Source organism: Xyrauchen texanus, chromosome 43 (genome assembly GCF_025860055.1).
Source record: "Xyrauchen texanus isolate HMW12.3.18 chromosome 43, RBS_HiC_50CHRs, whole genome shotgun sequence".
NCBI lineage: Eukaryota > Metazoa > Chordata > Actinopteri > Cypriniformes > Catostomidae > Xyrauchen > Xyrauchen texanus.
This window is the reverse complement of record NC_068318.1, coordinates 18247721-18261281: the sequence shown is the minus strand read 5'-3', so window position 1 is coordinate 18261281 and position 13561 is coordinate 18247721. Positions and strand designations below refer to the sequence as shown.

Genomic DNA, 13561 nt, shown 5'->3' with positions numbered 1-13561 from the left:
GTGTGTCTCTTTCAGTGCTGTGATGGAAGACCTGGGCATGTCCCTCAGGTGCCACAAGGCATTGAGGAAGAGAGGCAGACACAGAGGAAAAACAGGCCTGTCTGGAGTCCTATGTAACCCCAAACGCATACCAAGGAAAGAGACAATGGCTTAGATCCACCTCGAAAGGTCACGTGAGGAGCAAAGCTCAAGGCTTACTTTGATGGACATGCCAGTAAAATTAATCTTCAAGGCCATTTTTTATTCAGTTTTGTTTTTATGTGCTCTTTATTTATGATTTTCCATTTTCTACATGGATACTGTGTGGATTGCTTTTGTTTTGTGTCAAAAGTAAATGTCTTGGTAATATCTTGTGTTGTTAAAATGGTTGAATTTAAAAAATTGAAAGGAATAATTTGTTTTGAAAGGTATTTATTACTGTAAGAATACATTACATTAATTAATGGTAGCATTTTTGTGCTGTCCTTGATTTAAAAAATAAAAAATACATTTAAATATTTTACTCAAACTCCACAAGAGCATTTATCTTGTTCCAAAGTTTCTTATATGAGTGCCACAGGTTTCATTATTTGCTTGATTATATAGCCACTGGAGAATAAAATAAAGAATTGAAATGTGTAATCTCTGTGCCTCTAGTGGCACTAAACAGAATTGAAAAAATAACAGTTTTTAAACAGGTTTCCAAAACTACAGAGCCCCTTAGAGGACAGGGAGATCATTTATTTTATGAAAAAGTTTTACGTTCCCTCGCAATTGTTTTGCTTTCCCTCACAAAAAGTTTTACGTTCCCTCGACAATAAGCACTGCCAATGGCCCGGGGCCAGTGTGAGATATATTTGGGCCAGTTGCAAGAACATTCACTGTCCCGATTGGGCCAGTGCTGCTTTAAAAGCATTAGGGCAAGTAGATAACAAGCGAGAGAGCAAACTACATGGAGCGAACACTGTCTTCTAACTGAGCACTCAAAGATGAGCAAGCACAATTATATTTAAATGTGCGCTCCAAGGAACTGTCACATGAGCACACAAAAGAGTGCAGACATGGAGCGCACTCTCCTAGAGCTGTCCTCGCTCTTTTTCGAGTGTCTTAGCAGCACCAATTACCAATGTGTTGAAAATTGCAGAGGAAAAACTTTCATCTGTGGGGTGAAGATGACTGTTTAAAAGTCTTCATATCTTTCTCATAACACCTGTTACATTCCTCGTTTCTGGACTGTACAGATGTTTTCTTTCTGTTCTTTGCATATCAGTCAGTGTTGGTCTTGTTTAGGTTGTTTAATTTCATGTTTACATCCACACTCTTAATTTACATGTTTAATGTCAACCTACTATATATTACACACCACAATCAATTTAGTAGCTTGGTCTCCTCTCAGGGGTTTATGTGTATAACATTCAGCTAATAATCAAATCCTTAACTCAGTAACTAAATCTTTGATCCTGCTTGTGAAAACTACACAGAGCTTAAAAGTTGACATCAAGACTAAACGGGTCTATATATATATATATATATATATATATATATATATATATATATATATAGTTATAAACAGTAAAACTGTAGCATCCACATTGGGATTTTTGTTATTGTTTTTTAGGTTGCACTTTATTTTACAGAAGTGTATTTTTTGTATATTTACATTGTAGTAATATTATGTAACTACATGTACTTAATATGGGTTAAGGTTAGTGTTGGGGTTAGCTTTAGGTTTAGTACCTAGTAATTACTGTAATTATATATGACATAAATGTAGAGCAGTTCTGTAAAATAAAGTGCTTCCTTTTTTGTGTAAGTGGGTGTTGTTGGTTTTTTGTTTTGTTTTTTGCCAGATTAATTATGATTTTTATTATCATAGTTTGTCTTACTGTATTATTACTGTGATTTTACTATGAATATCATGGTTAAAATATGGTTACTGCAGTAACACTATGGTACATTTTTGTAAGCAATGAATAAAGCAGTTGTGAGGGAACCAAAAATAGTTATTAAATGATTAAATAATTATTAAAAACAAAAACAAACAATTTGTAAGGAAATGCAAAACTATTTCAGAAATTTCATTCATTCTCTGTTCTCTTAAGGGCTGTGTACAAAACATTCCCTCGACTGCCATCTTATGGTCAAAAAACTGTTCCACCCCAAACTTATTCCATTGGTTAAATCAATGTTGTTGCTTCTGGATGGCAGGATGCTCAAACAAACAGCACAATGTTTTTGAAAGTGACACAGAGACATAGTATTTACATCAATGTTGTTGCTTCTGGATGGCAGGATGCTCAAACAAACAGCACAATGTTTTTGAAAGTGACACAGAGACATAGTATTTACACTTTTTGGGACATCAACCTATTAATGGCTTATCACAATGGCTTATAGTTGTTTCAGCATATTAAGCTACTATAGGTGAAAGTATTTTAACAACAGAAAAAATGTTACACTTTACCTTTAATTCATCCCTCAGCAACTGTTCAAGAAAGAATGTAGAGCAACTACTTCAGCATTACTTTTTCCATTTTGACCTTAACAATGCAAGACATTCTGTCTGCTACAGAAACCATTCGCCTCGAGGTACTGACCAAAGTACTCTATCTCAAACACAGGCACACTCAAAGTTCAAAGGTCAGCCTCTGCATCAAGAGCTACCTGCTCCATGACCCAAACAAATTGCTCTGCAGATAAAATGCCTTTTGTTCAGTAACACATCAGACATGGTATGATCTTAATGCACGTCAGAACATCTATAAGAATGTGATCGTTTTGATTAGTGTTTTGAGTTACGAATAATTTTTCCAGTGGTCGTCCAAAAATGCTGTATCTCCAAAAATGTGTGATATATATATATATATATATATATATATATATATATATATATATATATATATAAGCCATCTGGATGTGATGGCATCTTTTTTCTAACAAATAAATGTCGTATTAGGTAAATAGGTCTATACCCTTTCAGACCACATTTTCTAGCTCAGTTTTTGCCTCGGATAAATTCAGACATTGAATTCACATTCACACAAGAAGATAAGGACTGCTGCAGGCCATTCAGCCATTTCAGTCAGTTTCAAAGCCCAAAACTTCAGCCACTGAAAATGACTTTCATGGAGTCCTTGCTTAAAAGAGAGTGCTATTATCATGTATATTGAAATATTTTTCCAACCAATTTAAAACCTACTCAATTTCAATATGGTCATGCATGTACGTGAAGAGAATCCTCTTAAACTCTTAAATATTGAATTAACTGGATTTAGATCAAACGTGCGATATCCTCCTAAATCCGAGACAGATTTGTTTTTATCGTAACAAATTACAGTGAAACAACATCTCAGTCATAGCCACGGGTCAGTTTGATGTTTCCTGATATCAATCTGCAATCAGCTTTAATAAAGAAACCCCTGCAGATCTGATCCAAAGTTCTGCTACTCCACTAAGTGCCTCTGCAATGACTAATCGGAGCGTCTCATGAGAACAGAGGCTATCTATCTGTCAGAACAGAGTATGGTGTCACTTCTAAGCTAATGACAGATCTGTCATGTAGTTTGTGCTTTAATAGTAACGGATGCCGTTTGGGACTAGGAAAGTGCGTTTAAACAATTATTCTCTTTGTTTCTTCTGCAATGTTATTGTATGGTGGCACTGAAAATTGCACTTTGAACTAACATTCATAAACAACTTAGAAAGCTTTAGTATTAAAGGAAGAAGGAAAATATTGATAAAATCTTTTATTTTTAAGCTCACCCGTTACTTTACTGACAGGTCTGCTCGTACTCTGCTCTGTTGGACCTGTGGGAGAGGGTATGTGAAAGCCAACATACTGAAAGAAAGTAATGGAGAATGGAGAGTCATAATTCTTGATATCTTTAACTGCTAAAAGAATTTCAATTCAGTTTACATTCCGTCTTGCTCAAAACACAGTTACAGATATCTGTAATTAATTTCTTACTAGTTAAAAATCCAAATACACATATCAACTCGTTTTTATGAAGTACTTTTACTGTACTTCGTATTTCAATTTTAATTTCAATAATTACATTGTTACTGTAGTGCAAATGTTTATCAACAATTGAATTAAAACTATGTTGGCAATGTTGATTTCAAATATATTTAAGTTATTGTAAATGTAAGCGCAGCGTAGTTCTAGCGGGAAGACTAGCAGCTATACATCATCGTACCATTAGCTAGGTAACTCCTAGCCAATCACATGTAAGCCGTTGCTTTAGAACTCTGCTCACAATCTATCACATTGCTGTTTCAGTGTGCTAACACGGCAACCTCCACCACCCCACCACCACCAGTTGAGTCCCATCCTGCACGGGGGTAGGCTCCTCGCCCCTGCCTCCTATCTCCGGTAGGATATGACGGTTCCCAGTACAACTTTTTCGGACCACCAGATGGGGCCTACGCCAAAGAGAGACATTACTTTTCTGTTTTACATTCATCAAATAAATGTCATCATAAATTGTACTCCACTCTGCGAGTCTTCCTGATAGAACTAATAATAAAGTATTTTAAAATATCTTTAATTACTCTTCAGTGTAATTAAATCTGAAATCCATTTCCAGATATCTGAAATACTGAATTTAATATGTATAAATGTATCATTATAATTATAGATATCAAAAAGTAGAATGTTTACTCAGTTCATTCATTCATTCATTCATTCAATCTTCATATAAGGAATGGATGTCAACAATGTAATTATTGATCAAAAATTATTCATTTTAGTAAGCAAAAGAAGTGCATAGCTGATATGTTTATTTGGAATTCCAACTAGTAAGAAATGAATTATAGATATCTGAAATTGCAATTGCAGTAAAAACCATTTGATATCAAGAATGAGTATTTCTGTGTGGTGGGTACTTCAAATAAAATCATTAAATCATTTAATAATCATAAATGGCTTATCTATATTTTTGTTATATTTCATCTAAATGTAATAACTGCTTCCACCACTGAAACAACTTTCTTTTCGGCTTTACATCACAAAGAAAATGTTAATCCAAAAATGAAAGTTCTGTCATTTACTCACCCTCATGATGTTCTAAACTTGATAAAACCATTCTGTCTATGGGTGTGAAAAGTGGTGCAGGTGCAGGGTCTCTCTAACACTCTCAAGAGGATTCTCAAATGAACATTAATCCATAGGCATCCACATACACATGTCCAAGTTCTCCATTACAGCTAATGACTGTCCTCTTATGCCAAATAACTGTCACCTTTGTGTAGTGCAAGACCATAAGTTTGGTCAGACAGCAGTGTTAATAGTAAGGACTTCTGGGACATCAATACTGTAACTGAGATGCAATTAGTTTAACTGATGCCTTGTTCTTGTTTTGTTGAATTATCATTCACTCATGGTCTTACTCATGTTATTCCAAACATGTATGACTTTCTTTCTTCTATAGAACACAAAAGGAGAGATATATTTTCATACAACAAAAGCAGACAATATATATATATATATATATATATATATATATATATATATATATATATATATATATATATATTCTGTGGATAGAAATGCATTGATGAGCGAGGTCAACAGAGAATGGCCAGACTGGTTCGAACTGACAAAGTCTATGTTAACTCAGATACAATTGTAGTGAGAAGAATATGATCTCAAAATGCTATTCTGAGATGCGGGTTGGCATTGTTTTGGTGGCACGAGGGGGACCTACACAATATTAGGCAGGTGGTTTTAATGTTGATCGGTGTATATATAAATATTCTGAGTTGCTATTCTTCTCACGATAATTGTACAGAGCGGTTATCTGAGTTACCGTAGATTTTGTCTGAACCAGTCTGGCCATTCTCTGTTGACCTCTCTCATCAAGGCATTTCCATTCACAGAATTGCCCCTCACTGGATTTTTATTTTGGCACAATTCTGAGTAAATTCTAGAAACAGTTGAGTGTGAAAATCCCAGGAGATCAGCAGTTACAGAAATACTCAAACCAGCCCATCTGGCACCAACAATCATCCATGCGATTAACCAATTAGCCAATTGTGTGGTAGCAGTGCAGTGCATAAAATCATGCAGATACAGGTCAGGGGCTTCAGTTAATGTTCACATCAACCATCAGAATAATAAAAAATGTGATCTCAGTGATTTAGACCGTGACATGATTGTTGGTGCCAGATGGGCTGGTTTGAGTATTTCTGTAACTGCTGATCTCCTGGGATTTTCAACCACAACAGTCTCTGGAATGGTGTAATTTACAGATTTTGCTCTTATGGAAAGTAATTGGTACTTTTAGGCATTCAACTGATCACAATGTATAGTCAGGACATTAATAACATGAACAATTACTATTACAATTACAAGTTAAAGTACAAAGAACTTCTTAAACTACTTCAAAGATTTCTCATAAAAAATCCTCCATGTGCAGCAATGACAGCTTTGCAGATCCTTGGCATGTATGTCAGTTTGTCCAGATACTCAGCTGACATTTCACCCCACGCTTCCTGTTTCCTGTATTGTTTGGCACTTCTCATGCACCTTAGCTAGTCTAGTCAAGCTGATCCCACAAAATCTCAATGGGGTTGAGATCCATAAAACTATTTTCCAATTATCTGATGTCCAATGTCTGTGTTTGTTTGCCCAATCTAACCTTTTCTTTTTGTTTTTCTGTTTCAAAAGTGGCTTTTTCTTGTAATTCTTCCCATAAGGCCTGCACCCCTGAGTCTTCTCTATACTGTTGTGCATGAAACTGGTGTTGAGTGGGTAGAATTCAATGAAGCTGTCAGCTGAGGACATGTGAGGCGTCTATTTCTCAAACTAGAGACTCAGAAGTACTTATCCTCTTGTTTAGTTGTACATTTGACCTTCCACATCTCTTTCTGTCCTTGTTAGAGCCAGTTGTCCTTTGTCTTTGAAGACTGTAGTGAACAACTTTGTATGAAATCTTCAGTTTTTTGGCAATTTCAAGCATTGTATTGCCTTCATTCCACAAAACAATGATTGACTGATGAGTTTCTAGAGAAAGTTGTTCCTTTTTTTGCCATTTTTGACCTAATATTGACCTTAAGACATGGCAGTCTATTGCATACTGTGGAAACTCAAAAACAAACACAAAGACAATATTAAGCTTAATTTAATTAGCCAAGTAGCTTTCAGCTGTGTTTGATATAATGGCAAGTGAATTCTCTAGTACCAAATTAGAAATTTAGCATGATTACTCAAGGATAAGGTGTTAGAGTGATGGCTGCTGGAAATGGGACCTGTCTAGATTTGATCAAAAATTACATTTTTCAAATAGTGATGGTGCTGTTTTTAACATCAGTAATGTCCTGATTATACTTTGTGATCAGTTGAATGCCTCTTCAGTGAATTAAAGTACCAATTTCCTTCCAAAACAGCCAAATCTGTACATTATTCCAAACATTTGGAAGTGTGTGTGTGTGTATATATATATATATATATATATATATATATATATATACAGTGAGGAAAATAAGTATTTGAACACCCTGCTATTTTGCAAGTTCTCCCACTTGGAAATCATGGAGGGGTCTGAAATTGTCATCGTAGGTGCATGTCCACTGTGAGAGACATAATCTAAAAAAAAATCCAGAAATCACAATGTATGATTTTTTAACTATTTATTTGTATGATACAGCTGCAAATAAGTATTTGAACACCTGTCTATCAGCTAGAATTCTGACCCTCAAAGACCTGTTAGTCTGCCTTTAAAATGTCCACCTCCACTCCATTTATTATCCTAAATTAGATGCACCTGTTTGAGGTCGTTAGCTGCATAAAGACACCTGTCCACCCCATACAATCAGTAAGAATCCAACTATTAACATGGCCAAGACCAAAGAGCTGTCCAAAGACACTAGAGACAAAATTGAACACCTCCACAAGGCTGGAAAGGGCTACGGGGAAATTGCCAAGCAGCTTGGTGAAAAAATGTCCACTGTTGGAGCAATCATTAGAAAATGGAAGAAGCTAAACATGACTGTCAATCTCCCTCGGACTGGGGCTCCATGCAAGATCTCACCTCGTGGGGTCTCAATGATCCTAAGAAAGGTGAGAAATCAGCCCAGAACTACACGGGAGGAGCTGGTCAACGACCTGAAAAGAGCTGGGACCACCGTTTCCAAGGTTACTGTTGGTAATACACTAAGACGGCATGGTTTGAAATCACGCATGGCACGGAAGGTTCCCCTGCTTAAACCAGCACATGTCAAGGCCCGTCTTAAGTTTGCCAATGACCATTTGGATGATCCAGAGGAGTCATGGAGAAAGTCATGTGGTCAGATGAGACCAAAATAGAACTTTTTGGTCATAATTCCACTAACCGTGTTTGGAGGAAGAAGAATGATGAGTACCATCCCAAGAACACCATCCCTACTGTGAAGCATGGGGGTGGTAGCATCATGCTTTGGGGGTGTTTTTCTGCACATGGGACAGGGCTGACTGCACTGTATTAAGGAGAGGATGACCGGGGCCATGTATTGTGAGATTTTGGGGAACAACCTCCTTCCCTCAGTTAGAGCATTGAAGATGGGTCGAGGCTGGGTCTTCCAACATGACAATGACCCGAAGCACACAGCCAGGATAACCAAGGAGTGGCTCTGTAAGAAGCATATCAAGGTTCTGGCGTGGCCTTGCCAGTCTCAGACCTAAACCCAATAGAGAATCTTTGGAGGGAGCTCAAACTCCGTGTTTCTCAGCGACAGCCCAGAAACCTGACTGATCTAGAGAAGATCTGTGTGGAGGAGTGGGCCAAAATCCCTCCTGCAGTGTGTGCAAACCTGGTGAAAAACTACAGGAAGCGTTTGACCTCTGTAATTGCAAACAAAGGCTACTGTACCAAATATTAACATTGATTTTCTCAGGTGTTCAAATACTTATTTGCAGCTGTATCATACAAATAAATAGTTAAAAAAATCATACATTGTGATTTCTGGATTTTTTTTTTAGATTATGTCTCTCACAGTGGACATGCACCTCACGATGACAATTTCAGACCCCTCCATGATTTCTAAGTGGGAGAACTTGCAAAATAGCAGGGTGTTCAAATACTTATTTTCCTCACTGTATATATCATTCCAAAGAAATACAAATAAAAAAATGTCCTCATATAGGGACGGTGGGCTTAATTTGTGAAATTTTAAATAATATCAAGCAATAGAAAGTCAAACTAAATTAAATTGTTTATTATGTTTCCAGGAGTGTTGGTTATTAATGTTTTTAAGATGTTACAGACATTACAGCTGATTTTCTGCAAACCTGCTGAGGAAAAATGTTTATTGGGAAAAGCACATATAAAAAAATATTGTAAAAATTATTTTACTTTTATGTTACAATTAATTGTTAATTCTACTTTGGCAACAAAATCTCAATGTTCTCTCTTTGCACTGTCAAACAAACAAGTGATAGCAAGTGCTGAAGCATTTTACCAATCAGAAATTAGCATGATAATTAATTCTGATACAAGTAATGGCAAGCATCGTCCAATCTCTGCAAACCATGTTCAAACAAAATGTAGCATTATAACTTATGAATCTGAGTACTAATGACCACTGCCCCATGTCTGCCACCATGTTGAGTGGTGCAAACATTGTCTGCAGCCTGAAACTGAACTTTTGACTGGATGTTAGGAATGAATGCTCTTGGCTGCATAGTGGATTTAGTGAATGACTTAACCTCCAGTGTGCTGTCTATCAGCACTGGTCTCAGAACAGTTTGAAAGGCACCTTATTTCCATCCTAACTCCATACACAGCCTCTGAAAGCAACATTTTCCAGCTTTTGGATAAACCCATTGATTCACAGTGTGAAAATGTACACAGAAATTTTTTATTTCTAAGGTAAATTAGTCCCATAGTCCTCGTCAGAGGACATCGTGTGCTGTTTCGCGATACATCGCTGTTATTTATAAAATGGCATATCGGATTTTTATATCTCTTGTTATACAAACAGGTTTTCATGTAAAAACTTAAGGTTTCTTACCAGATGTAGTTTTGTTGGCATTTCTCCCAAAGACAAACTCGGAGATTGGCGCCATGTTGTTTTCTCACATGACTCAATGTGCTGATTGTCTTTTCCGGAACTTGACAGCCCTAATACTTGAATTGTATGTAAAAAAAAATCACGTTTTGTCTTCCATGGAAAAGGAAAGTCATATGGGTTTGGAGCAGCACAAGGGTAAGTAATGATGACAGAAGTTTCATTAATGGGTGAGCTATAAATACTTTTGTCCATATTTTTAGGTGTATTTTAGCGTTACTGTGACGCTTCTGATGAATTTGACCAGTTCGTTTCATCTGATCATCTTTTGCAGATTCCGGCCTTTTTAGATTGCCTCTGTGCCGTTGATTTTTGTTGATCTGAGGTCAAAAGAAAAAAGAGATCTAGAAGGTGATGTATAAGGGATGTGGTGGGTGAATACAAACAGTCTGCTGTTATCTAACTAATGTTTAGCTATGCAACGTCACGGTGGGGGTGATATAGAATTATTTGTTCGCTAACAAGCCAGGTATTTCAGAAGATTTAGTCGTCCGGGTAAAATTAAAAGTTAAATTAAATTCCAGTGAATTCCAAAAGATGTCAAAGTACCGGTGACACACAAAAGGAGTAAATATCACCTAGTCTCTGCACTTTTATAGTACCTAAATGAATACCAGCTTTGATTCAAATCCACACAGATGGCATAATATTACAGAGCTGCTGAATGCAACGATGTTTACTGCCAGCTTAAGGGTTTTTTATTTTTTGTATTTTGATTAATTCTGGGATTCGGTTTAGACTGCTGTAATACGGTTTTCCCTGTCCTTAATCTGCTAACCTCATAATTCTTAATGAAATCCCTGAGCAGTTTTCCCACTTTTTCCATGCTATATTGTAATTTTGAATGAATGAGGTCACCGATTATGCGGTTGTGACATTCTTCTCAACACAGGTCTAGCTCTTCGTTTCAGCTGATCTTACCTAAAATTCCTTTCTAGATTGTTTTCTCAGAACAGCACCTTCTAGACCAATGATTGCCATCTAAGTGTACATAATATACAAGAGTTAAGTTTACCAATTCGCTAGGATTACACTAAAGAGAAAATTAAACATATTAAATGTCCTTATATATAAAAGAATCAGTGGTCACTATAATTTAATCATTAATCTAATATGATATATAATGTGGTAATACCTAATGATATCCAGTATAATACAAGTTTAAAGGAACACATTTCTTGTTTGGAGTCAATGAAGGGGTGCTAGAGACTTTCTGATTGGGCAAAAAGTTTGGGAAACTGTTCCAGAACAAACAGTAAGTGTCCTGTACTATGGAAGCCCAGGAGTGTCATTTAAAAAAGAATGAATTAATAAATGATCAATCTATTAATTGAATAAATAAGTTTAAATGTGTTTATTTAATTAATGTTTAAAGGGTAACTAAACCCTAAACCAACTTTTTTTAGTTAATGATCTGTAAGCATGGGGCTTTATTAGTACTGGTCATTGATTCAAGTAATTTTTTTGACATTTGTTTATAAAGTGTTTTAATTCTACAATATATGGTGTAAAAACGTCTGAGTGCTGCCCTCTTCAGGTTGAACGGTGGCTACTGCAGTTGAATTTTCCTACATGTACATGTCGTCTTGCGACCGTGTGAGTCTGACAGCAGCTGTCAATTAATCCGTCACTACGAGTCTCAGGAGCCCCCCAAACCCACCCCCCGCTCAGCCCCGCACTCGGTTCGTTCCCTCTATCCCCACCGGGGTCTGCCCACTTTTCCTGCATTTTCAAATATTTCTAGTGGGTGGAGTCAGACTCTGAGCAGGTGTTTAGTTACCCTTTAAAATGTTCATTATATTCAACAATAAAACTGTACATCAATAAAACATTGAATTTAAAAATGTCATGTTTAAAATGTCATTAAACGTAGCAATAAATGAGTACATTAATGAGTTTTTTAAAAGCACTTTTTTAAACATTTACATTTCTTTTCTTATTAATCTGCCAATTGCTTTGCCTCATCCACGTTCCAGTGCTTTTTCCATTTCCTTTTTCTTTTCCTTTCCTTAACCAATTGAGAACTGAGTAAAAAAAAATGCCATTGGACTGTTAACTCATGGGAGAAACCAATGAAATTTCGACTCAGTTATAAGACACACCCCCTCTCCCACGTGCCATTCAAAGAGGATGTAAGATGGCCTGTCATTGGACAACAGTACGAGTAGTTTACATGATATTATTGGATCTGTGCATAAGAAACGGATGGGAAACATATCAGAAGTTAATGGTGGCTCAAGCCCTACCTGAGCATACGTGTCCAGGATGGGAGCTGGTTATCATGATGTTGTGAACAGAACCAGTCTCCCGACACATGGCCCGAACTGAAACACACAACGGTGGTGAACAAGGGTAACAGCTTGAGTCGCTGGAGAAAGCGATGGACTTTCCAGAACTTATACCAAAGAAAACGCACATCACCTTTCAGTTATATCACATTTATTTCAAAAACACTGTATGATCATCTTTAAACATTTTATTTTTATTAAAATAATTGCCAGTGTATGATCGAGAAAATGCAGACTGTCAGAGTGACGGTCAGCTAAGGATACAGAGAAGGCAAGTGAGCACACATTTGTGGAACAAATGGTAGTGTTTAAACTAATGTTGTGTATTATGAAAGTGTCTCTTTCAAATGAAAATTAAAAATGTATGTCTTATTTATTCAAGTTATTCATTTTTATTTTCAAATGAATAGATTGATAATTTATTCAGTCATTCTTTTTTAATTGGCACTCCTGGGCTTCAGCTGGTATGGATTGACAAATGGTAAAAGAAAAGAAAAAGCCAAACAATAAAGACAAGAAATTGGCAAATGGCAAATAATTTTTACAATTACTTTTTAAAAAGTAATTTTAAATGTGCATTTAAAAATAATTCACGAATGTGCTGTTTTATTGCTAAATAGAAGTACATTTTAAAACATGAATTAAATAAACTAATTTAAATGTATCTATTTATTTGTCCATTTATAAATTGGTTTATTTATTCACATTTGTATTTTCAAATTAATAGAGTGATCATATATTCCTTCACTCTTTTGTAAATGGCACTCTTGGGCTTCCATACTGTACTCCATGTGGCATGTTAAAATAAAACCCTGACACCTGGGCAAAAGGGAAGCCACATCCACTGAGCACCCAGCAAATCATTCTGTCTCACAGAGAGATGCACCTGCGTTCCTTTGCTCTGAGAATGGTTTGAGGAGGGGCAAAGGAAGGCAGACAGAGGGCAGTCTGGAGAGGAATATTTGGCCAGTACCTGAAGCTGTTCACAAAACACATCTTTTCCAAGAGCACTTAACTAGTCACAAAAAAAGTGAAACTTTGTAGTATGGCACTTTTGTACCACTGTATTCTTAAGATGATTTGCTTATGTTTTTCCTCTTTTGTAAGTCGCTTTGGATAAAAGTGTCTGCCAAATGAATAAATGTAAATGTAAATAGCTGAATAACGTAATTGGCAATGAGCACTATTCAATGAATCCATAAATTGCAGATATAGGTAAAAGCTTTTAACTGGAATAAGATATTTGACAG

The 13561-nt window shown here is 36.2% G+C and overlaps 1 protein-coding gene across 2 annotated transcripts in view; it reads left to right on the top strand.

The window, feature by feature from the left end:
- The window catches only part of grik1a (glutamate receptor, ionotropic, kainate 1a), a 77795-nt gene extending 77393 nt beyond the window's left edge, over positions 1-402 (top strand). Inside the window, exon 16 of one of the 2 annotated variants that reach the window (XM_052116165.1) lies at positions 16-402. In XM_052116165.1, the coding sequence (XP_051972125.1) occupies positions 16-117 (102 nt within the window). In that variant the 3' untranslated portion in view covers positions 118-402. Of the gene's footprint in view, position 1 lies in introns of both variants that reach the window. The other variant, XM_052116164.1, reaches the window with a different exon arrangement.
- Positions 403-13561: the final 13159 nt, after the last annotated feature.